Source organism: Staurois parvus, unplaced genomic scaffold (assembly GCF_062004578.1).
Source record: "Staurois parvus isolate SC_StPar_1 unplaced genomic scaffold, SC_StPar_1.0 ptg000303l, whole genome shotgun sequence".
In the NCBI taxonomy this organism is placed as follows: Eukaryota; Metazoa; Chordata; class Amphibia; order Anura; family Ranidae; genus Staurois; species Staurois parvus.
In genome coordinates, this window is record NW_028318099.1 from 12263145 (window position 1) to 12290062 (window position 26918).

Sequence of the window (26918 nt, forward strand, 5' to 3'; positions counted from 1 at the left end):
GTACCTGTCATCTTTGATCTGATTGTATGAGGGTTTGCACTCTACATCCTTTGCGGTTTTGGCTGCCCACGTCTTGTGTCATCATGGGCATATTCCAGCCGTCCTTAAGCCGTTTATGCCATTCGAAAATACTTGATTTCTTCATGGAATGTTCACCATAAGCCCATTGTAATAAAGTTAACTTTCACTTGCACATTTGCTAATTTTCACACAACATTTGATGTTAATCCGCTGCTCCAGATTACTGTCACTTATTTTCCACCAACAGCAAACACACACACGCGCGTTATGTCTTCTCATTTTTTGTAAAGACTGAGTTGACTGGTCTGTGACCCAAGTGAGTGCAAGTTGGAAAATATCAGAACACGCTCTAGAACAAATGGCTTTGTGACTCACCACCATAGTGCTACACTGTGGGTGTTCCAGGAATTAAATTGTCACACCTAATATATGTGCTGCTGCAGGACCAGGGAATGCCTCCACTGCCTGTGAGTGGCTGTCAGGTTTGACAGCTTCCTTGCAGAATAGCTCAGGAGGGTTTAGACCTTATTTATTTATTTGTTTATTGCAGGTACTCGAACCAACGACCCTAGTACTGCCAGGCAGAAGTGCTAACCATTTATCCACTGTGCTGCCCACGACCTGTATTTAAACACGTGTGGGCTTATCCCTAATAATGACCAGGCCCCTTTATGGCAGGAAAGGACAAGGTGTCCTTTACACTACAGTGCATTTTAGCTGACAGCTTGCTGAGACCGTTATATTTTAGATAAGCAAGAGGATGCACAGTTGAAAATCACCAGACCGCAGATTTACATTTCCTAAGGCAGAACTGGCATGTCATATTGTTCTTGTGCACTCACAACCCATACTGATGGTATTATGGTCATTAGTACATTTTTCATGCAAATTGTGTTTAGTTCATTGCGGCAGTACTTTCCACAGGAGATAGAGCTAACATTCTATTCCTGTGAATGTGAGGGTGCCGCGGTGTAAAGGTTGCCATACACAAAAAAAACTTTTAAAAAAATTTCTTTAGATACAAAAGTACCTGTTAATGAGCCTGTCAAATCTAACAGTCGACTTCTGTTGAACAGGGATGGCCACACACTGATCATGCTGAACCAGTCGAATTTCGATCTCTATGGCCACTTTAACTGGCACGCAGGACGTGTTTTTCTGTCTTAACAGAATACAAGCAAGCATCTTGTGGTGTCAGCTGAAGCCGTGTGGCCCATGTTTTTGCACGGGCATAGTAGCCCATTCATTTGAATGGGCTCCCGTGCCTGCGTTTCACAGAAAAAAAAAATAAAAAAGGCGCATGCATATTTTCCAAACTGTATCCTCATTGGAAACTGCGTGGTCTTTTTGACTATGCAGTTTCTGCTCCCGTGACCATGCCATGGACTGAGATGCATGGAGGTGCTATTCAGAATGGCAGCCCCGCGTGTCCTGCAAGAGCAGGACGATGCAGCTGCGGGAAGAGGTGCAATTCCTGCACCTCCAACCAGCCCGCAGCCTGCAGGCTAATGTGAACCTAGTCTAAGGTAACTTTTGAAACGTACTTATTCATCTGTCAGTGTTAATAAAAATCATGAAATATGTATGAAAATATTATGTTGCTTTCTTAAAGTGATTCAAAAGGCTTATTTTCCTTGCAGGCTCTCCTGTCCCCACCCTTCTGTTGGGTGTCCCCTTAGCAAGCAGCTTGCTATGGTAGCACCCGCTGCTCCGTGTGTCCATTCACACACGGATCTGCGGCTCGGACCCACTCCTTCTTTTCTCATTGGCTCACTGGCTGTGATTGGCAGGATCCAATGGCTTCCACTGCTATCTCAGCCAATGAGAAGAGGGAGTCCTGGGACAGCAGAGACTCTAGTGCACATCGCTGGGGGGGCTGATGCACACAGAAGGTTTTTTTACCTTCATGCATAGAATGCATGAAGGTAAAAAAACCTTAAGCCTTTAGAACCACTTTACCTCGATTACGGAGTTATTGACGCTTATATTTTTTAACATTCTTAAGCTATGTAGTTCAGTTCCTAACAATGTATTGCTTATAGTGTGATTAATCTTTCCGTGTTGAAAATAGCATTACATTTTAGCATGAAGTATTCTCTGTATAATGTCTGTTTTTGTCTTCACCCCTGGCAGGCTGACAGTCCAGAAGAAATGAACAGCTGGATCCGAGCCATATCTGGTGCTATTGTGGCACAGCGTGGGCCAGCAAGATCAGCAGCTTCTGTAGGTTTCATCCTCCACTATTGCTCTGAGGTGGAAGTGGCTGTATGCAAGCTGCAGGACACGACTTTGTGGTTTATGACTCTGATGTGTAGATATATAGGGCAGCTTATTTATATCTATGGTGATCTAATTTCCTGATTTTGCCAATTACACAGACCCCACTGAATGTTTCATTCTCCCCTTTGTACAGAACTGTATTCTACAGATGAAAACAGCAAGGCAGTGCTAGTTCCTCTATGTACAAATCTCAGTCCTACGAGAAAATTCCATAGCTGGGACTCTTAAGTGTGTGTAAAGTAGAATCAGAGCTAGTCACCCTGTGACTGGTAATGATGGACTACTGATGATTACTACTAGAATTCCAAGTTACTCAATGATATTCTGGGAATAGTAGTTATACCCTATATTTAACACATTGGGCTGAATTTACAAAATACTTCTTTATTTCTATATGCATAAAATTACTGTAAAAAGCAGTTTCATTTGGTTTGGTAACAATAAATGCATATAAAAATATATTGAATGCAACAATTGATCTGGGCTTAAGGCAGGCAAAAAAAAAAAATCCCTTGCAAGGTAATGTCATAATATGTTAGTATGTATCGCATACTAGCACATTATGAAGGACTTGCCTTAAAACGAAACCCTCCAGTGGCGCACTGTCACCGCTTCCATCACCCGGTCTTCTTCTGGGTTTGCGTCCGTCTGACTGGCCGAGCCGTGATGACATCACTCCCGCGCATGTGCACAAGAACCCCAGGCCACGGCACAGTACTCTGAAGGAAAGGCACGGGTATGCTATTCCTTCAGAGGGCATGAATCGCTTTCTGAAAAAAAACCAAAAATAATTAAAAAAGAGCTAATATCTCCTAAACGGTGCACACTTAGGGGATTTTCATTTTACCTACAGGTAAGCTTTATTATAAAGAAAAAAAAGAAAAAAGTTTACTACCACTTTAAACCCAAAACCAAAAATGTCATTTATTGCAACTTACCAATCATTAGATGTGGTGGCTGCATTAGTTTTCTCTTTTTTTTTTAAGGCTTTTCCCCCCTCTGTTTTCACCGGGTGATCTGGCAAGTAACACACCTCCTATACTAGAGTGCCCCCACTCTGGATTGTCATTCTGGGGGGAAGGGTAGTGTTAAATGTACTAGCAGATTTAAATATACTAACAAATTGAAGCCAAACTCCAGCTAATACTCTATAAGCCATTACAGCAAACAGTTTTTTTTTTTTCCTTTTAGGAAAAAGGTTTTACATAAATTAAAGCTGATCATTGTAAGCACCCATGTCGGTGGTAAATGGTTAGTCACATCCCAGTAAACTGATAGATCTGGAAGATCACTGGCCAGATCACAGGGTGGAAAAAAAAGAAAGAACACCTATGAACAAGAAAACTGATTTAGACATCACATCTAAGATTTTGTAATCTGCAGTGTTATACATTTCTGCTTTTGTGCTTAATACCGCTTTGAAGAGAAGCATGGATTTGTATGTATTCTGACATTTATGAGGTGCTCCCTACATGCATATGGGAGTGATGGTGTTGTAACCTATTTGTGCTAATAATAATGTTTTTTTATGGGGACACATCCCTGTTAGATATTTTTAGACCTTCTGTATTAGTAACTTGTTTGGTTTTAGGAGAGAAATAATTACCCAAGCTATTTCCAAGTTAGAGAAACATTTCCAGCTTTAATAAACGAGCATCCTAAAATGGCATTGTAACCCCATAGATATTTTGCTATGAAACTAAATCTTTTATCTTGAGTATTGTGAAAGTCTTGAAATGTTGACCACTTTTTTCTTCCTCTATACTTTCCTCTATATTTTTGTTTCTTTGCTGCATTTAAATAGGCTGAATTATGAAGTCAGGTGAACAAAATAGAGACTCATGAATTGTCTCTCAAACATGATACCTAGAGACAAATTAATGAAAAGTCTGTTACCTTTTTATTCTGTGTTGGCCACAATTTCCCTTTTTATTGTTTTTTTTTTTTTTCTATTACCTTTTTTCCATCCAGTGGTGTACTTTTCTTGTACAGTAGCTGGGCAACAAAACATTCACTGTTGCCAAAAATTTCTTTGTCCAGTGCTTTAAAACTGATTAGACCTAAATCATTGAATTAATTTATATGCATCAGTGATAGAGTTGGTAGAAATGCCTCCAGTTTCACTGGCCTGTGGGATAAAACTTGCTTGCGATTACTAGACTGTGCTGCAAGGTGTAGGAGATGAAGGTGCTCTTTATCACTGAAAAATCTCCAGGTGGGCAGAACCCAATCCTTCACTCTTCTATGTAGAATAATGGAGGATCAAAAGCTCTGTGAGCATGAGTACAGCTCCTGGTGCTGAAGTAAATCTTTTTAAGGATAGGTAGAACTGTGGCAACAAGATGGCTTTTAATTTTCCTTTTCCTCCTTATTGCACCAGTGAAAAAAATCTCCATGTTGTTCTTGTTTGTTAGAAGCTGTCTTATTTGTTAAACTGTATTGTGTAGATAGGAGAGTGTTCAGTAAAGTGGAACTATACTTGGCTCCAGCAATGCAACGTGCTGGGGCTCCCTGCTGGCCACTGACATCTTCGAGTGGCCAACTTCCAGGTATCGAACGCCGACTGCTTTCATTGGCATGGATGACGTCACTCCCGCACATGCGTCGGAGTTCAATCAGCTTTGGTGTTGTTGAATTTCTACAGCGAGCTGCACATGCGCAGCTGCACTGTACAGTGGGCTGGTAGGCAGGTAAGTAACTTTACTGCAGAAAAAGACAAAGCACATCTCTTGTGCATTAAAAATCTTGCCTGTTCACTCATTATTAATTTTTCACCAAAAGTTCCACTTTAATACCCAAAACAACATATCTTTGTGTGGGAACTTGCCTCTAAATTTAGTTCATCCCTAAATATGTGTGATCTGCATTTTACAGACCACTTGATGAATCTCTTGCCAGCAGCTGTTTTTGTCTCTTTCATCTCTTCTTTCTCTTCTTTTTCCTTTATTCTGCCCTCCTTAAGGTGTATCTAATTCCCACCCTGCCCTGTCTCCCCGCAGATGCGACAGGTCAGACGTCTTTCAAACCCCTGTATTCCGAGGTATACGGGCAGCCATGCATGCCCACAGTACTGACCAATCGCTGCCTCCCCATACCACGTAACCCCACCCCCATGTCCACACAGTTTCCATCCACTCATCTGTTATCAGTGGGTTTTGTGTACATAGCTGTACCATATCATAACGTTCTTATGCTTGCATGCAACATGTTTGAACATTTGACAAAGCATGCCTAATCCCAGGAAGTCACCGAGACAAACCGATCACATCATTAAACTGCTTTGTGTTACACTTATAACCCTAACAACAGCCTTTTTACAGCTCTGCCTGAACGTGCCTTCAGCTGGTAGTTAAGGATGCCAGAACAATACAGTGTGTTAAAATGTAATTACTCATGGATATATTTTGAGCAGAGCTGGCTTCACACGCAGTCAAGTGCCCATGAACTCCTTCATCTATATGCAGTTCTTGTAAGGACATGAAGGAAAAGTTTATGTAACAACTTACCTTGCTTCTTGATCTTAGAGTTGCTGACTCACTTTCTGGCTGTTTCACTGTTTGGAGCCTGACACTGACTTACTAACCTGTTCTAGTTAGCCATGATCGTTTCTTAACTTACTTTGTTTTTTTTTTTGCAGGAGGCCCTCACCTCATACTCCGAGCACAGCTCCTCTTTTCGCTCCTTCAGTCTCCCTCACTCGACCGCCCGACTTCAGCATTCTGACCCCGGGCCACCATATCGGGATAGGGACGAGTCTAGCACCTTTGCCAAGAACCAACCAGGATATCCCAAGATCACGACTGTCTCTCCAGGAAACCAGACTAGCAAAATGAGCCCTTTTTTGTCCAATACCACATCCATTGGTCTGCCAGACATGGGTGTTGATATAGATGATGCCAGCCTACCAGTCTCTGATGTCTGAGGACAGTGTAAGGAACTGTATCTGGAATAGCTATAATTTCATCCTTTCCAGTTTCCAACTGTGTGTTTTACAACATACGTCTACTCTCCTGCTATGCACCCTTTGACCAGTGGCAAGAGATTGGGATTTCCACCGCATCAGTTGGACCATGCACCTTGGTGACTAGCATAATATAAACACATTCCTAAGTTGGAAGATTGTTCCCCTCCTATAGCCTACCTGAGGAAGGAGTGACCGTTGTTTAACACCCTATTAAGGAACTGTCTGTTTCCGTTCATAAGTGTGTGCCATGTTTGGCATGGAGTGCCTTGTTACCCTTAAAGCAATTGTATTTACACAGCTGCACAAGCTGTAGCTCTGGCCTATATTATAGTTCTTGCACTACAGTTGGTGCAGATACCTGAGCAAGACACATTATTTTGTGTTTTATCTGGTAGTATTAAAGCAGTATTTTCATTTTAACAAGCGGTCCATTGCTGCAAAGCAATAAAACCCTCACAAGATTTCTGGACCACTTTAGGTGAGTTCTTGCCTCCATTCCATGACCCCTAATGTTATTTGCACACCTGCTGCCAGTGCCACTAATAGGGGAAAGTGCTGTTTATCCAGAAATGGGAATAGATTTTGCTTTTTTTAAAATATGTATTACCTACTTGATGTCAGTTTTTATAGAGTATGGTCCCACTTTAGGCTCCACACACACTGGTTGCAGTAAATGTGGTTGGTTCATTCTGTTATCGTTTAGTCCTGTCCAGGTAACCTTTAGAGTTCATCGTTTTTCACTATATAGTTGAAGTAAAAGGACAGGCAGTAAAGTCACACACCTGATAAAGCTTTGTCCCCCACTGCTCTCCTACTTTCCCTATTCTGTTAGTAACTTTTTTTTTTTCCAAGCAGTCACATGACTACGACGCTTCAGTGTGTCTCCGATGGAGAGGCTAGTAGGCAAAAACTCTTTCAGCCTCGTAGTGCAAGGAATGCGGGTGGGATGACCTTGCATGCTGAAAGTTTGCAGTCATGTGACAACTTGGAAAAAGTAACTCCTAACTGAATGCAAGAAGTAGAAAAGCAGTGAGCAGGCGGCACTTTAAAGGTAAGAGCACTGTATTGCCCTTCCGTCTGTTTTAAAAGAAATCTGTATTAAAAGAATATTAATATTCCTATAGCTAATCTCTCCTTCTGAAAATGCTAGTTTCTGTCAATGGTGATTGAGTGCCTTCAATACTTAGGCACTGACTAAGAACTGGTGTGCATTTATTCTTCCCTATTTACTTAGTAATTTGTATGCTTGCTCCAGGTCAATGAGTTAGAATGTACTGAAGTCAAATTTGGCCATAACTAGTGTTTTTTGGAGGCCAGTAGTGAAAGCTCCTTTATTTATTTAAGTGCAGAAATTTTGGTATTCCTAGATAGTAAAAAAGAAAAACTATTGTTTCCTACAAAAATCATTTAGATAATACTTTTTTGTTTTTCCTTACTGCACTAAACCAAGCCAGTTGGGATGTGGTAGCTATTTACAGAATTTAGTAACCATCTTTCCCTTAGAGATTTTGGCTGTGAAGCTACATTTTGCTGTTCCATTGTCTGCAAACAGTGGAGTCAATATATTCATATCCCTCTAGTCATATAGAAGATGATTGCACTGCCCTAGGCAGATATATTTCTATCGGTTACAACACTTTTTGTCATCAATCCTTTGCAGGTGGTTGTAATTGTGAACAATAAAGGCCTTGTACATATGGGTTTCTGGTTGCATAATAGCAGTATGTACAGCAAGTTTTTACAAAAAATTTTCAAAGCTTTTAGCCAGATTCAAGTAGCTCTGTTGAAACCTTTAAAGAGCCCTTCAGCTCCAGTTTGGGGTTAAACCGCATCCAAATCTCCTGATGGCTCCAGGGCAGCCTGTGCACGGGCTATAAAAGTGCGGTGCTCTAGGATGTAATCAAACATACTTACTGCAGCCAATGTGTATGGGGATTTGCTCTCACTGTGCCTGTTGTAAAGCTCTTAGTTCATCAGTGAATTTCCCAGAAAAGCATCTGGTCTCTGCAATGTTTTGTCTCAAGTGCCTGCTGACACGCGCATTGGACCTCTTGTGCCGTAAGACTGTTGTCTTGTGAACTGCTGATACTAACAGGTCTGCTGTAAACTTGTGCTTCCGTTCATGACTGTTCCTAAGATGACAAAATCCAAAGTGTTTTTCCTTCTTTGTATTTTTTTTATTATTATATTTGTGGGTGATGGGTTCTAATTTATAAAGAAAAACTTCTCATTATGTATAAAGTGCACCTATTCGGAAAAAAAAAAAACCCTATATATCACTTGAAATAAAACTTGTTTTCATTAATAGTTTGTAAACATACAGTGCATTGATTTTTCCATGTATGGTTATTTGTATACTTAAACCACACCATTTATTTTTTATTTTAGAGTGGGGAAGGGGTAGAACCTCTATCAAGCTGTTATTACAATTTGTGGCTGCTTTTGGGATTTCCTCTTACGGCCTGTTCTGGTGACACCCTTCACAGTAAGATATTACCAGGATAGGAATTGAGGGGATTTCTCACCAATAAAGAAACCGAGAGAAATCAGATTCTCACAGAGGTTCGTTCGAGCTCTTTCCTATTCTCATAAAAAAAGTGTCCTTTCTTTGTTTGTATAGAAGAAATCCTTGCTTCCTGCCCCAAAGGGAAATGAAGCAAGAGAAATCCTTGCTTCCTGCCCCAAAGGGAAATAAAGCAAGAGAAAGTCACCCAAATGGGAACACAACCGTACAAAACATTATCTTACAATAATTGTGAGAATGACTTTTTTTGTGGTAAAGTGGACCTTGCACTATAAAGTAAAGCCAGCTCAATACAACAGATCCTCCCTTTATAAATTGATCTATGAGAGATATAAAGAAAACATACCTGTGGGAAGAAACCTTAGATGTATCCTTTCAGTTTCCATCCACCGTACCTAGTGGAATGAGAGGTCATGATCCTTCGATAAGATCTTGGGAATGATCTTAAATCTCGAGAGAATACACTCTTGCACCATCCTGAAGGCTCATATAGATAATTCATAAAGTATTCAGACCCCCTTCACTTTTTTCTGATTGTGTTTTGTTGAAGCCTGATACTACAGTTTTTTAAATTCATTTTGTTCTCTCATTAACTGCCTTCCGCCCAGCATATAAGGAAATGACGGACGCAAGGCAGTGCTCTCATTCTGGGAGAAAGTCATATGACGTCCTCCCACTCTAACTGCGTGTGCGCGGCGATCGGTGGTGCACTGTGACCCTGGGACACAGCTGATCACCGGTCAACAGAAAGAGACTGTCCAATCAGAGCTGATCGCATGTAAACAAGGAAATGCCGGTTATCGGCATTCCTGTCCTCACGAGCTGTCACGCTGACAGCTCGTGAGGAGAGGAGAGCCGGTAATCGGCATTCCTCAGAGGGGACATGTACACTTATGATCAGGGCACTGATGATCAGTGTAGCCCCAGAAGTGCCACCTGCCAGTGCCCATCAATGCCACATATCTGTGCCCATCTGAGCTGCCAGTCAGTGCCACCTATCAATGCCAGTCAATGCTGCCTATCAGTGCCGTATATGAGTGCTGCCTTTCAATGCCTATCAGTGCCCATCACTGCAGCCTCATTAGCACATACCAGTGAAGGAAAAAAATCACTTATTTGCAAAATTTTATAGCAAACTAAGAAAAAAACGTTTTTTTCTTCAAAATTTTCAGTTATGTTTGGTTTGTTTAGCAAAAAATAAAAAAAAAACAGAGGTGTTTAAATACTACCAAAAAAGCTCTATCTTTCTCAAAAAAATTATAAAAATTACATATGGGTACAGTGTTGCATGACCGCGCAATTGTCATTCAAAGTGCGACAGCGCTAAAAGCTGAAAATTGGCCTGGGCAGGAAGGGGGTATAAGTGCCCTGTAGGCAAGTGGTTAATCTACACTCAGTACCCCATAATGACAAACGTTTCCAAATATAGGAAAAACTAAATTATCACATTGGTATAAGTATTCAGACCCTTTGCAACAACACTTGAAATTTAGCTGGAGTGCCTCCTATTTCTCTTGATTGTTGCTGTGATGTTTCTACACCTGGATTGGAGTCCACCTGTGGGAAATTGAATTGATTGGACATGATTTGGAAAGGCACACGCATCTGTATAAAAGACCTCACAGCTGACAATGCTGTGACAGTGTCGGAGAAAAAGCCATAAGATCAAAAGAACAGGATTATTGCAAGGCACAGATTCTGCTGCACTGAAGGGTCCCAAGGGCACAGTGGCCTCCATAGTTTTCAAATGAAAGACGTTTGGCACAACCAGGACTCTTCCAAGAGCTGGTCTTCAGGCCAGTCTGAGCAATGGGGGGTGGGCCTTAGTAAGAGAGGTAGGTGACCAAGAACCCGATGGTCACACTGACTTGTGTGTGTGTGTGTGTGTGTGTGTGTGTGTGTGTGTGTGTGTGTGTGTGTGTGTGTGTATATATATATATATATATATCTAGTGAGCAGCAGTTGTGTGGCCGAAACGAAAATGCCTTGTTGAGGTCAGAGGAGAATGGGCATTCAATTTCAGCTACAACATTTAGATGGTAGAGTCAGAATTTGATGTACACATCATGAAATCATGGATCTTTCCTGCCTTGTATGAATGGTTCAGGCTGGTGGTGGTGGTGTAATAAGGTGGGGAATATTTTCATGGCACTAGCAAGGTGTACCTAATAAAGTGTTCTGTGAGTGTATATAACCAGCACCAACTTATGCACTTTGTTCTGTAATTAAAAAAAACAAAAAACAAAATTTGAGATGTGCTGCCCTTGCACGGTTACATTCAAGCAAGTTGGACTAATTCCTTTCAAAATGCATCACAGATGAAATCACATTCAGCTGAGTGCATGATATTGTATTGTACATTACTGTATGCATTATCCTGGGAAGAGCAAACAGCCGTGGACAAGATCAGTATATGAATGACCCCCCTCTTGACTCCCACAATGGCATAAAGATTGTCACTTCTAGACATGCCAATTATTTGTTCTGCATTCTGGATAAACTCATATCTAACCACCTATTATGATGCCATAGGTTGGTGTTATGATAACATACACTCACCGGACACTTTATCAGGTACACCTTGCTATTGCCAAGAAAATATCCCCCACACCATTACACCACCACCAGCCTGAACCGTTGATACAAGCAGGATGGATCCATACTTATGTTGTTTACTCCAAATTCTGACCCTACCTTCTGAATGTCGCAGCAACCAGTCTGTCCATTTTCCTCTGACATCCACAAAGCATTTTCATCCACACAACTGCTACTCGCTGGATATTTTCTCTTTTTCAGACCATTCTCTGTAAACCCTAGAGATGGTTGTGTGTGAAAATCCCAGTAGATCAGTTTTTAAATACTCAGGCCAGCCTGTCTAGCACAGACAACCATGCTATGTTCAAAATCACCTAAACCCCCTTTCTTCCCCATTCTGATAATTGGTTTAAACTTCAGTAAGTAGTCTTCACCACATCTAGATGCCTAAAATGCATTGAGTTGCTGCCATGTGATTGGCTGATTGGCAATGTGTGTTACCAAGCAATTAAACAGATGTACCTAATAAAGTAGCCGGTGAGTGTATAGTGGGTGGAGACAACTGAGAAATCTAGTGGGTACATCTCATCACTGAACCTTTGGAAACATTAGACCAGTGTGTCAATGTACACTTTGCATTTGCTTTGCTTCTAAATTATTCCTGTTTATTGGAAAGAGGATAAAATTAGACAGTTTATGTCCCTTGCAGCCAAGATATTGCATGTTGTCCTTTCAGTTATGATTTAAACACAAAAGTGTCTTTGTTTTGACAAAATATGATGCTTCACTGCAGGGCAGAGGCTCGTGTACATTCTCCCTAAGGAATGCATCTAAATGATTTATTGTACTAAAAGAAATATGTAGACCGCTATGGCCCAGCTCTCTTGAAAAGGTAGTTTTACTGCTTCTGGTATCAGTGTTTTCTGAGTTTTTGATCTTAAATGAAATATGTAGACTACATGATTAACATTTGTATTCTAGGTTAGCCACTGTGTACCAAATCTACTGCATTAGCATGAAGGCCAGGCAACCACAATTTCAGAAAATGGTCATCAGTTCTTGCCTCCATTGGTGTCAGCACATTGATCTTACATTACATTAATGAGATGTTAGAATGCTAGACTTTTCACGCAATGGTGCATGGAAATGCAGGTCTGTGCATTCCTGTACACAGAGATGTGCTTTTGACCTGTTTCTGTGTTACAATATATTTGATTAGGTTTTGAAATGGAGAAACAGAGAAGTAATACACAATATGGGTTATTATTAGAATAATACAGATAGGATAGAACAAATGTAATAAATAAAGGAATAAAATTGTAAGCTCGAAAGAGCAGGGCCCTCAATCCCCTCATGTTTTGCATTGTATTGGTATTGTTCTGTCACATGTTCTGTCCCCCTTTGTAATGTACAGCGCTGAGCGAACTATTGGCGCTTTATAAATACTGTATAATAATAATAATACTGATAAATCTCACAGCGTTAAAATTAGCATGCATTTGGTGCACACTAATATCTCCAGGTTTTGAACGCCGCACCAAGCTTTGCAGTAAGTCGACCAGACTGCATTTAGTAGGAGCAACTTTTGGCTGCAGAGGAACAATTTTCCTGGTTGCTTCTCCAACTCCGTATGCTCAAAGTAGCAAGAAAATTCTACCAGTTAGACACAAGTACAGGTATGTATGACTCCTAATATTGTGTGGTCTGCAGGCAACCTCTTTAATCTACAGTATAAGTTGAACAATGAATGCATGAGCAATATGATTGAACAAGATAAATAAAAAACATAACTGTTGCTGAGACTCAATGTAAATATTTACATATAAACTCAATCACTAAAGTCTCATATAAGCTTTAAAGCACTATTGAACCTTAAACCAAAAATGTAATAAGTTGCAGCTTACCAGTCAGAAGTGGTGGCTGCATTAGTTTTCTTTTCTTAGGCACAGTACAATGCATTACTAAATGTTTCAGCGAATAAAAGCCATTTAGGTGAAAATGTGAAACCAGGTACCATGACAAGCACACCGGTCTCCCAATGTGGCCTCTCAGGTACCAATAAATAGACATCAAATCCTCTACAAAGGCTTTCAAAATGTTCTCTTTTATTGTTTGACATGCTTCGCCCTTCCATTTGCTCCTTGCTGTGAAGGCCAGTTATAGATTAGGGCAGTAGCCATTTTTAGGAACTGCAGAATATTGGGGTGCCGTGAAGAGGCTCTGCAGCTTAGCATGTGTTTGCAAATGAGTGCTAACTAAACCCCTGTTTTTAACGCATACTGTTTGGTTTGTTTGCAAACTAGTCGGTAAGTTGAGCTTGGAATTTTTCTTTTATTGTTTGGTATTGCCCTTCAATGTGCTCCTTGCTGTGAAGGCCAGTTATAGATTGGGGCAGTGGCCATGTTTTGTACTACATGTATGTGAATCCAGCATTTCCAGGTAGGGGATATGCGCGTGTTGCCCCATCTGTGCTGTCATTCGGTCAGCTAATGATTTATGACGGGGTCCTGCTGATTTGGCTTAGAGAATGACAGTAGAGAACCCCATGTTTACTAACCCCACAGGGGTCTGTACACAGAGCAGTGATGTGGCTGTTTTTTTTCTCCCTGTAAAGTCAGCCATGCACAGGTCGAATTCTGAAAGAATTCTATTTAGAAAATTGTTCCAAGAGTTTTCGTTCAAATTGCGCACTATTGATGGGCCACATCAATGGCAGATTTTTGAGTGACCATCAAATTTGAGTGATTGGACATGTTGCAAATTTTTTTAAAAAACGAGCAAATTTTTAATTGATGGAAGAATCGTGCGAGAAATTGAAAACTGCGAGTAATTGAAAAAGAAATGAGCATGAGCTGTGACATGGAAAGAAAAGACAATTCTTGGCCATGAAAGTTCTTTTCTGTAGCACCATGAGGTGAAATTAAAGGCTTGGTTAGTCGAATTTCGAAATCAATGGTGATGCCATTGGATTACAAACACCCAAAATTTCAGATTTTCTAAAGAAAATGTGTTCAGAATTCGACCCACGTATGGCCTGCATAGGTAAAAGCAGCACACATTACACATTGTTGGGCACACATTTAACCCTTTGATTGCCCCTAAATGTTAACCCCTTCCCAGTCATTAGTCATTAGTACAGTGATAGTGTATACTATTATCAATGTATTAGTGTCACTGGAGATATTGGTGTCAGATTGGCTGCCACACTATCACAGTCCCACTAGAAGTTGCTGATTGCTGCCGTTACTAGTATAAAAATAAATAACAATTAAAAATAACAGTATATACCCTCATTTGTAGACACTATATCTTTCACACAAACCAATATTCACTTATTGGGATTTCTACCACAGACATGTAGCAGAATACATTTTGGCATACATTTATGAAGAAATTTGATTCACTTTTTATTGGATGTGTTTTGTAATAGTAAAAAATTTGTTTGTTTTTTTCAAAATTTTCAGTCTTTTTTTTTATTTATTTATATAATAAAAAATAAAAACCCAGTGGTGACCACCAAAAAAAAGCTCTATTTGTGTGAACAAGAATGCTATAAATTTAATTTGTGTATAATGTTGCATGACCAACAATTGCCAATTAAAGTAGCGCAGTGTTGAATGGCAAAAAATTCCCTGGTCATGAAGGGTGTAAAACCTTCCGGAGCTTAGGTGGTTGAAGATGTTCAATGTTGTCGCCATCACCATGGGACATACTGGAAAGAGGCTGAAGGAGCTTAGCAGCAACAAAGGATGAAGGCAAGTGTTTATATAGCAAAATTGGAAATTGTTTGATAGATAATACATTGCAAACTAAATGTCATTCAGTAAAGCTTTACCTCTTCTTTTAGGACAAATTTAAGAACCACTGCTTTCTATCAATGTAGCTTATTTTGTAAGCATGCATGAATAAATCAGTTCAAGCAAAACTTTTTTTTACACAAGAAATGTCCAGAAAACACCTAAAGAATGTTAAGTGGCAATTGGGAAATAACTTTCTCCAAATGTATTTCTCTTGCTTTTGAGGTTAGGTCCTGAATTGATCTGTCCATTCTTGGCTTACTGATGTTAAACAGCAAGGAACTTGCACTTTTAGGAGGTCAGCAATGACAGCCACATGTTTCTCAGCACAGGCGTCCTTTAACAAGATTCGTGACCTCATGTTAGGGTAATGTTGGTCACAGCTGTAGAGGATCTGATGTCTATTTATTGGTACCTGAGAGGCCACATTGGGAGACTGGTGTGCTTGTCATGGTACCTGGCAGGTTTCACATTTTCCCCTAAATGGCTTTTAGTTGCTGAAATATTCAGTACTGTATTGTACTGTGCCATAAGCAGTGCCCACCTGAATATGAAGATTTTGGGTGGGTCATCTGAGGATCTGACCATTTTGTTTTTCTAAACTTCATTTAAAGTCATGAGGCCAAATAGTATTCTTTTCACACATTTGTGTATAAAAATGAATGCACTTAGTACAGCCTTTCTCAACCAGAGGTTGAGCAACAAGCAACTTCTGCCATTCAGATGAAGAACCACTGACCACCATAACTTTTTTTTGGTACGGGTAAGGGTGGGATTTTTCCCAATAACCACAAATGTAAGCAGCATCCCTCCCAGTGACCATCACACTAATGTACTATGAACTGTAGATAGTATTTATTAGCAGGGGTTCTCTGATTCTAGAAAGTTTTTGAAAGGGTTCCTCCCCGGTCCAAAAGTAAAAAAAAAAAACTAAAAGTTTTTAAAGGGTTCCTCCTGTATTGGACAAAATAAAATAAATTGCCTTAGCAATGCACATTATGCAGTACACATATATTGGTGATATCCTGACTGTACAAACCAAATGCCATTGTCATGGGGTATTGGCTGCTCCAAAACAAGGGTTGATTTACTAAAACTGGAGAGTGCAAAATCTGGTGCAGCTTATACATAACAGCCAGTCAGGTTCTAACTTCTGCTTTTTCAATTAAGCTTTAACAATAAAACCTGAAAGTTGTTTGGTTTCTATGCAGAGTTGCTCTAGATTTTGCACTCTCCAGTTTTAGTAAAACAACCCCATTGCATGCTGTTGCAACAGTTGAATCCGCTTTCATGAGAATCATTTGGCTGACTCTACTTTTTTTGTCCATATAAAGCACTTTCTCTTGGTGGAACGCACAATTCAGTGGAGTTTAGGTTGCTTATCGGTTGGATATAGAAAACCCAATGGGCTGGTTCAGAGACACTAACCTAAAGCTAAATGTGTGTAGCATTTCCCCCTTAGGAGTCTGTAGAAGATTTGGGTCCCCCTATAGTCCTGCACAGCCAGGCATCACACATCTTGACAAAGAGCTTGCATCCAGAGCCACAAATTAGTCCTTGAGCTTTTGTTTTGTTGTTTATTGAGGGGATTTGAACTGGGATAGGGTTAGAGGTGTACAGGATACTCAATGGTACTGATAAACTGAGGACAACTTCCTGGAACTATTTATGAGCCTTCTCGGCAGCACAGTCTCTGTTGGAGAGCTAACCAGCGTCTCCTTAGTGTACCACCTCAGACCCTAGATGAATTTCTCCTCTTCACCCTGCAATCTGGAGGTGTCCCTGATCAGGGGATCTGGTTCCTGTCACTTTAAGAGATGAACAGTCACTGATAGGTAGCTAATCTGGTTTTCCACCAGAGTGCTCCTTCCCCTATCCACCCAGGCGGTGTAGGTGTGCTCACTCAGATCCTCTCCTGTACAACTGGTGGGTTGGTGGCTGCTGCCAGGTCTATCAGCTGGGCTGCTCCTTCCCTGCCATACAGGTGGTCCTCTGAGCTTTCCTCTTTTCCAGCTCCAGGCCATCCCACTGGGCCTCCTCCCTTCAGCCTCACATCTTACACCTGAACTCTCCACTCTCCTGCCACTGAGCAGGCTCCAACACTTTTAAGGGTGTCCAGCCCCTTGCCAACCTCTTGTAAAATTATAATATTCTGATTCTGAATTTTCTTAAATTATATAGGTTTCATAAGACACCTGATCTGCCTTCTTACTACAGAAAGTTGACTGTCTCTTAGAGCTTGTATACATGAGCACTGAATACAGTGAATCCAGGGTTCATCCGTTTCCATACTTATTACTCTTTATACATTCAGGCTGCATACTTGGTAATACATAGGAAGTTTTTACTTTTTATTTATCTACTAAGTGCTGTAGAATGGGTTGAAATACCCTGTGCATTCATCAAATAGAAAAGTCAGACTGTGGTTCTCACACACACAAACTGCCACCAAGCTCTCCTCTGATCTGACATATCAATATTGATCCAATTACAACCTCCCTGAGCAAGGATGTTGATTAGAGGAAAGGGGGCACTGAAGTGCTGGGCAACTGCTCATGTGTAACGCTGGGTACAAAAGGATTTTTTTTTTATTCAACCCGGCCAGCTAAATGAAAAGAAAAAAAACTTACACATCTGATGTGGGGGGCACACTGTTTAGTGCTTGCAGCCATTGGCTGCCAGCGCTATATGGATGTGCCGTTCAAATGCTGGTTTTCCAGCATGCCCGTTCGACAGTAGCTGGTCAAGGAGCTGTACACATGGGCCAAAAGTTGGCCGGTTCTTGTCAAACCATCTGTTTTTGGTCAATTTTTGGCCCGTTTGTACCTAGCTTTAGAATAAGGGTGTGAAGGGGAGTGGTGTGGTAGTCTCTCTCCACAGGTCCCTAGTAACACCTGTGCAGTACAGTTTTCCCCAGACTGATTCCCAAGCATTCCTCTGAGTACTCCTCTGGGTCCACACAATCTCCTTTCAACCTATCTGAAGAGAATATTTTTTGCCACCATGTCTGATTTTATGGGCAGGACTTTGGTCATTTGGAGATTGCAGTAGGCACATACAAGCCCTTTCAGTCTCCGCTCCTGAGTTGCTCTGTGACTTTACTCTTGGAGCTAATAAGCTGCCTGAGTAGAAGGTAGATGAGGATTATTACTCTTCTTTTTCTAAAGGAATCAGATCAGGGTGAGATGTATTTCCTGCAAGATTAAGGATACTATTGTTACCCTACTGAGCTTGCTCACCTGAGGTCTTCAGCATAGGTTCCCTAAAAATCTACAAACCTGCTAAGATACTCCCAGTTCCCTTGCTTTTGGACCTTGTCTTCTGGTGATTGGCCTCATCTGAAGCTCTTTACTCCTCCAAACTGCAAGAAACCTTCTGTTTAGGAAGTTTTCTTGCAGAAATGGAAAATCCCAGTGATTGAGCTAGCTATTTGTTTTCTTAGTAAGACACTAGTGGCCCCTGTGGAGTATAATGACATGTTCAAGGACCAAGAGGACAAGGTTAAAGGCCCTCTATAAGGCCCAATTTTGCTTGGTGAGCCCTGCTGTGCATTCTGCAGTTGCCTTCATGGCAGTCTACCAGACCTTAGCTGTCTGGACTAAATGCATGGCCCAAGATCCTAGATCAATCTTAATGTATCCCTCCATTCTCCACCACCTGGGGTTTTTATCTGTGGCCTTACACTATTGTGTGAATGGCTTGGCTGATACTTTTTTTTTTTTTTCAGGATGGTCAGTGGAACACCTGTGCAAAAAAAAAGTTCTGTATTGTCCCTCCTTAGATAAAGAGATCACAGGGGATAAGAATATTCTCCTCCCAGAGAAAAACTCTTGTGTTCCTATTGGTCGATCTTCTGCTACTGAGACTAGGAAAAGTTCCTTTCACTGCTATCAGGATTTCAGCTCCAAGTCTAAGTCTAGAACACACTTTTGTTGGAAGACGTGGACTTCCAAACCAGCTAAGTTTGCCTCCAAACTTTCTAAATGATGGGGCATCAGTGGGTGGATGTCTATTGTCCTTCTTGTCCCAAGAAATCTCTAATGCTTGGTTCTAGAGACTGCCTCTGACTCTCCCTGCTTCTTGATCTCAAATTTGCCACTCTTTCTTGTTGCTGACAGCAGTTCCTTTATCGGGGGTTTATTGTTCCAGTCCCACTCAAACCTATTCATAGTTGGAAAGGCAAATGGAGGCATTCAGCCCATTCTAGATCTGAAAACTCTCAACTTGTTCCTGCAGATTCAAAAGTTTACATTGAATCAGCCAGGTTGGTCATTGCCTCCCTTCTTAAGGGGGATTTTCTGGCCTCAATGGACATCCAGAATGCTTTCTTGCACATTCCCATTTTTAATTCTCATTAACACTATCTGATTTTTGTTGTGGCGGCTCAACATTACCAATTTGTCAGCCTGTCCACTCCCCCTCTCCCCCTTGTTTTTTTTTGCTTGCTCTGGTTCTAACTTTGCTCTGGTGATATACTGTACATGTTATGGGTTACCTGGATGATCTCCTGCTAAAGGACCAGTCCTCCCTAAACCTGTCAGCCAATGCCAGGGTAGCCCAGCAGAGATTCAATTAGATTGTCAAACTTAGGGAGTTGTTGCCAGAGCTAATTCACTGATTGGAGTACCTGAGCCCACCATTAGATACAACCTTGTATAGGATCTTTCTTCTTGGGGCAAACTTCTGTCCCTCTGCACGCGTGCATGGGTCCTTTAGTTCCAAGGGCTTGCTCTTGATTCATGCCTGCATGAGGGTTCTGATTCAACAAGAAACTGGACAGGTTTGTAGCCAGTTCCAGGGACCCTTGGTACTTTGCGGTGGATGTTCTGGTGCCTCTGCGGGCTTAGTTCCACCTGATCTAACTTCCTGCCTCTTCAGCTTCACATTAAACTACTTCATAGTAATGAGAGTGATTCTCATTGCACAAAACTGGCAAAGGAGAAGACACTCAGACATATTGTGGGCCTTTCCAGATCATCCAGACCTTCTGTTCCAAGGGCTAGTGCTTCATCCTTCTTCTAGGTCACTGGCTTTAAAAATATGACTGTTGGAGCCCAGGTCCTGAGGGACAGGGGTCTATCGATTTTTGACTTAAAGAGAACAGTACAGGATGCAGTTCCCTTCCCTCTTTTCTTCGTTATTTCCTTATTGCTTGCTACGAAACAGATGCTAGCTGGGAGTTGGGGGTGGAGAGCTACACAGGGGATGTCTCTGCAGCTTTCTTTTTGCTAGTCCAATCATCTGAAGGTAGCCATATTTAATCCATTGTTAAAAGCTAAAGGTTCTGTGTCCTCCAAGAAACAGGTTTTACTGGTAGCTCAAAAAATCCTATTTTTCCTCTTTAAAGGTTAACTCCACCTTTTACATCGTGTTACACCCATTGAATTTTGCACTGTTGTGTGGGGCTTTACCCCCACAGCTGCATCATTCATTTGCGGGGATTTGTGACAGATTGACTTGTAGTTTCAATTGAACACAACTGTGCTGATTACCACACTTGTAGTCTGTTGACTCTTCCTCCAGTTTAGTAACTGAAAGTCTCTACCTCAGTACTGACGTGGAGGAAGAGTTTGCAGTAGCCTGTCCATTGCAACCACAATCAACTGATCGTGTTTGCAATGCTTTGCAGGCTCTTTCACAAACATAGCACACTTTCTTTCTGCAAATAACGGTGCATTTATGTTGTTTTTGCAAAAGGTAGACTGAGCCTTTGAGTGATGTAGAAACTTGTCCTAGTTAAACTTTGTTTTATGGATTGAGTCATATTTCTAGAAAGACCAACAAAACTGGAGCTTTGGTTTGTTTACAGCATTTCAGGGTGCATTCTGAAGACTTAGCATATAAAAATAGACAGTGGAACGTACTGATGAAGCAATACAGCACTCTAATAAGGTTCTGGTATGTAAGCCTGTCAGGTGCTCCTCCATCAAAATGTGGTCAGATATATTTTTGTCTATTTCTATTTAATGTGGTCAAACAAAAGTTTGTGTGGGGTCTAAAGAGAGTTTTGGGTCTTACGCAAGCCATTAGTGGGAAGGTAAAAACAAAACAAATAACATTACAGAATATCAGACATATTTGATCAAGAATTTTGCTGATGGTCTCTTAAATCCAGCAGTAAATGTTGAGGGGAAAGGAGAGCATATTTTTCAGGTGGTTTGTTTTGAGTCATATTTGCTAAAGGTGTTTTTACCAAGTTTTTTTTGCATTTTTGAAGAACCAAATTTCAGATGACATAAATGGCAAAATGCAGTGAAACTCACCCAAAATTTAGCTGGAAAGTCTTTTTTCCTCATACACTGCAATGTGTTGGTTTGTGTAGGCTCTGTTGTAAAACAGTTTATTTTATCCATTTTATTGTGTTTCTTTCAAATTGCATTGTTTACAATAGAATCCGCACCCAATGACATTACATTTAGGCTGTTTTCTTGCATTCCTTTCAGACATTGCCACCTGCTATTCTGTGTCTTAATACTACTTGGTTTCATAGAGGTTTAACTTGTTGTAGCCCATGAGAAACCGGGCATCTGTACTTTTATCCCCATTGCTGGAGGGCTGGCATCAATACAGCCCATGCTATACTGATACCAGCCATCACCAATTGGAAGGTAGGTGGGATGTAAAAATATAGTGCATACCTCCTGAAGCACTGGTGCCTGATACTTTCACTTGTAGGACTGGTAGGGAAGGGGGCGAATATATACAATTTACCTACCCTTTGATCGGTCAGATCAGTTAAGACACCTGACCATTCAGAGCAAATTTACTTTATAAAAAAAGCCAACACTCAGTGATGATACCATGGGTTTGTATGTTTACCCATGCTGGTCCTCTCTGTAGGAAGAAATTGGGCATATTGTTCTGTAGGGAAATGCAGAACCCAAATGTACTGGTAGATTAAGACAATGGGGCAGCACAGTGGCTAAATGGTTAGCACCTCTGCCTGGCAGTACTAGGGTCATCAGTTTGAATTCCAACCACGGCACCACCTGCCTGGAGTTTGCATGTTCTCCCTGTGCCTGCGTGGGTTTCCTCCGGGTACTCCAGCTTCCTCCTGCACTCCAAAAACATGCTGGTAGGTTAATTTGGATCCTGTCTAAATTGGCCGTAGTATGAGTATGTATGAATGTAGTCCTATTTTTTACTTTGTGACGCCTTCCATGTTCACTGTTTAAAAAGCCAGTTATAGACCTGGGCAGGTGACCAGTTTTTTCTTTGTATGTTAATTTTGGAGGTTCAGTGGCTGCATTGGACACCCTGGCTGTCGTTGTGCTACATGCTGGGTGTCAGGTGCGCTCCCATGACCTTAATGAGGGGTGGGCTCCCTCAGGTTCACCTGCCCTTGTTTCTATCCATTTAAATGCATGTGCCTCCATTGTGAGGACTCTCAAGATTTATAGAGTTAGGACCACAGATACTCAGGGTGCCGTGATGTGGCTCTGTGGCTTACGTATGTATTTGCAAATGTGTGCTAACTAAACCCCCGTTTTTAAACGCATGTTCTTAGACAGGTCAATTTGGTTTTTGATAGTTGGCTAACTGGCTGGCAGTTTGAACTGGCTTTCTTATCCCCCTCTTTTGATAAGTTATACTTATCCATGTTCCTTGCCGACAATAGCCATTATTAGACTGGGGTAGGCTGGCAAGTTGAACTGGATAGTCCTATTTTTTACTTTGTGACGCCTTCCATGTTCACTGTTTAAAAAGCCAGTTATAGACCTGGGTAGGTGACCAGTTTTTTCTTTGTATGTATGAATGTAAGCTAGGGACTTGAGATTGTATGCCCCTTGAGGGTTAGGGACTGATGTGAATGTGCAATATATATGTAAAGCGCTGCGTAAATTGACAGCGCTATAAAAATACCCGTAATAAATAAATAAAAAGCTAATTAGAGGAAATTGTGGAAAAAAAAACTTCTACAAGTTTCTTTTTATCTCTCTATCCCCTCTCCATCTCCCTCTCTCCCACATTCCTAAGTTCTCTCTTCTGCTCAGTTTTTATACATATATACTTAACTATGTCAGTATTGTATATATTTATAAGAAATGTAATGGTGGAAACACTTTAAGGCAATAAACTCTGAATATATTCTGCTCATTTCTTGGCTTACACATAAAGAAAACAAATCTGTTTCCAATGTGAACATGCATGAGTGACAGATTATGATTTTTGCAGGTGGTACAGTATAGCTGGCTTCCGACTATACATAAATTCCCATCACTGATATTTGTGGAGGATGGTTCAAAATGTCCCAACTAAACCCGTCTTTAAGCATTTTAAAGTAATAAATGATTGTCATTATTACATTTGCACAATAATGGAATATGGAACGTTCAGATAAACGTGAGATATTTTGTTGGAAATGGATAACAAGTGAAGAATTGAAAACTTTGTGAGGTCAGAAACTACAATTAGTGTCAGACTTCTCTATGAAGAAATGAACAGGCTGGTGCTGGCCATGGACACTAGATAGTGGTTAATTGTGCCTGTACAATCCATTTGCTTGATTCTTTATGTAAATAGCCAAACATTAAACTCAATACATAAAGATGCAGACATGGTCAAGAGGTTTAGTTAGAATGGGCAAGATAAGTATTTTAGCAATTCATTGTAGATTGATCATTGGTGCCAGACGTGGTACGTGGTGGTTACAGAATCTCAGAAACTGCTGACCTGCAGAGATTTTTTTTTTCACTAGTCTTCAAGCTAGAGGAAGGTTAGAAAAACAAAACCTAAAAAAAAAAAAAACATTCAGAGTCAGCTGTAGTCCTGTGGATAAAAAAAAAAAAAGAAAACAAAACTTGTTATTGAGAGAGGTCGGGGGAGAATGGCTAGGCTTGTTTGAAGTGGCAGGCAGTCCATAACTGCTCAATTAGCCAGTCTTTACAACAGTAAATAAAAAATAAATTGTGCTGGACATATATCACAATATGTAAAATGTGTAGAAATAAATAATCCACAATAAGTGTATTACTTTAAATAACGTGTGTAGATATAGCAACAAAATACTATGTATATACAGTATCACCACAAATAAACAAAACATCAACTAGGAAAAAACATCCATCTGTGATAATCTGTCCATCCAATTGCAATGCTTCCAATACATGAAAGGAAAAGTGTATTCCCCCAAAGAAAAGGGCTGCCACTGAACCCCAAATGGTGTGCACTCACCATAATTTTTGACCTTCAGCCCAAAGGTCGATTGCGCATATTAACACTTTAAGACACAAGTGGCAAAAGTCTTCAGCCCAATAAAACAAACCACAATCTTCTACGTTTGCTATCTATTAAATAAAGTTTAAGATGTACTCACATAGGCCCCTTTCGGGACCTGTCCACTGATCCCCCTTGCTGAGCAGAACAAACAGATGAAAGGTCCTTGTCTGCTTCGTTTTATGCAGACTGGACATATGGGTGGTTGGGTGTAAATGGATCGGCTGTTCGTTTACACCTGATTGCCCTCTGATCTGCCTAGACGGAGGTGGACAGATCCCCTTCCGTTTGTTTTTAGCAGACCGGATCGGAGGTAGGTGGGGTGTAAATGGACACAAGTCCATTTATACCCTCCGGTCTAAAGGGCTGCACGGGCCGCGCGATCAGGTCCACCCGAAAAACTGACAGGCACCTGATTGGATCACCCATGTAAAAGGAGCCATAGTGTTGCAGATAAAATTACTTTGTACAATAAGTCTGCAGCTCCTCAATGAAGATAAGCTGCTCACAGCCAAGAGCAAAGATCATACCACTCTGTAAACAGCCAGCTCTCCCTCAGACTCCCAGGCTCTGCCCAACATGCTTCAGCTAATGTGACTTCTTCAGGGATGTCTCCAGGTGCAATGGATAACAAGTGGCTAGTAATGAATGGGTTACATAGTTAGTCTGGCTGAAAAAAAGACAAAAGTCCATCCAGTTCAATTATATAAAAAAGAGTTGTAATCCTACACCTACAGTTGATCTAGAGGAAAGCAAAGAACCCAACAAAGAACAATCCAATTTGCACCTGATGGGAAAAAAAATTCCTTCCTGATCCCCCGAGAGGCAATCGGATATTCCCTGGATCAACTTTACCTATAAAGGTTAGTATCCAGTTATATTCTGAGCTTGAAAGAGCAGAGCCCTCGAACTCCTCGTGTATCACATTGTATTGTTATTGTACTGTCGCATGTACTCTCTCCCATTGTGATGTACAGCACTGAGCGAACTGTTGGAGCTTTATAAATATTGTATTATAATAATAATAATTCTGTGTATCTAGGAAACAATCCAGGCGTTTTTTTGAAGCAATCCACTGAGCTGGCCAGAACCAAATCTTGAGGGAGTCAATTCCACATTTTCACAGCTCTCACTGTGAAGAAATCTTTCCATGTTTGGAGATTAAATTTCTTTTCCTCCAGACGTAAAGAGTGCCCCCTTGTCCTCTGTGATGACCTCAGGGTGAATAGCTCTACACCGAGTTCACTATATGAACCACTGATGTATTTATACATGTTGATCATATCCCCCCTTAATGTCCTCTTCTCAAGAGAAAATAAACTCAGTTCCTCTAATCTTTCCTCATAGCTGAGCTCCTCCATGCCTCTTATCAGTTTGGTTGCCCTTCTCTGTACTTTCTCCAGTTCCCCAATGTTCTTTTTGTGAATTGGTGCCCAAAACTGAACTGCATATTCCAGGTGAGGTGTTACTAATGATTTGTACAGGGGTAATATATCTCTCTCTCTCTGGAGTCTATACCTCTTTTAATACAAGAGAGGATTTTGCTCACTTCAGAAACCGCAGCTTGGCATTGCATGCCGTTATTAAGCTTGTGATCTACCAGAACCCCCAGATCCTTCTCCACCATTGATTCCCCCAGTTGTACCCCCCTAGTATGTATGATACATGCATATTCTTAGCCCCCAAGTACATAACCTTACATTTATCAACATTAAACCTCATTTGCCACATAGTTGCCCAATTAAACAGTGCATTGAGGTCGGCTTGTAAGTTGGAGACATCCTGTAAGGACATTATTCCACTGCACAGCTTGGTGTCATCTGCAACGACTGAAATGGCATTTTCAATCCCAGACCCTATATCATTTATAAATATATTAAAAAGTAAGGGTCCCAACACTGAACCCAGGGGTACACCACTGACAACCCTAGACCATTCAGAGTATGAATCATTAACCACAACTCTCTGAATACGATCTTTTAGCCAGTTTTCTATCCATTTACATATGGATTTTTCCAAGCCTGTAGACTTTACCTTACAAATTAGCTGTGTTTGGGGAACTGTGTCAAATGCTTTTGCAAGATCCAAGTATACCTCGTCCACCGCCACCCCTCTGTCCAAGGTTTGGCTCACCCCCTCATAAAAAGAAATCAGATTTGTTTGACAACTTCTGTCTTTTATGAATCCATGCTGTCTGTTGCTCAAATATTTTTTTCCAGCAAGAACTCATCTATGTGGTCTTTTATTAAACTCTCAAGTATCTTCACAACTATAGAAGTTAAACTAACAGGTCTATAATTACTTGGTCTTTGTGCTGTAACCAAAATAGTAACACTGGACTTTTAAGATGTTTTGCACCCTCATTGGTCAAATGCATTTAGTTTTTTTTTTTCTGTGGTCCATTGGGGAGATTCACACTTTCCTCTCACATGTTGTATCTCCAGGACAGATTGTGAAATCCTCACCTTGCTTTCACTAGACCAGGTGTCCTCACTAAAATACGGTCCTTGTACTCCTGTTTGGAAGACAACAATAACATTTTGGAATGAGCAGCACTTACTGGTCAAACGGAGAATTTTCC

General features: G+C 40.9%; 1 protein-coding gene across 4 annotated transcripts in view; it reads left to right on the forward strand.

Moving 5' to 3' along the window:
- Positions 1–8570, forward strand: part of PLEKHA1 (pleckstrin homology domain containing A1) — a 93731-nt gene extending 85161 nt beyond the window's left edge. For 2 of the 4 annotated variants that reach the window (XM_089683259.1, XM_089683262.1), the window contains 3 exons: positions 2155–2244; positions 5264–5341; positions 5939–8570. In XM_089683259.1, coding sequence (XP_089539385.1) covers positions 2155–2244; positions 5264–5341; positions 5939–6223 — 453 coding nt within the window. In that variant the 3' untranslated portion in view covers positions 6224–8570. The remainder of the gene's footprint in view (positions 1–2154; positions 2245–5263; positions 5342–5938) is intronic. The other 2 variants (XM_089683261.1, XM_089683260.1) reach the window with 2 other exon arrangements.
- Positions 8571–26918: the final 18348 nt, after the last annotated feature.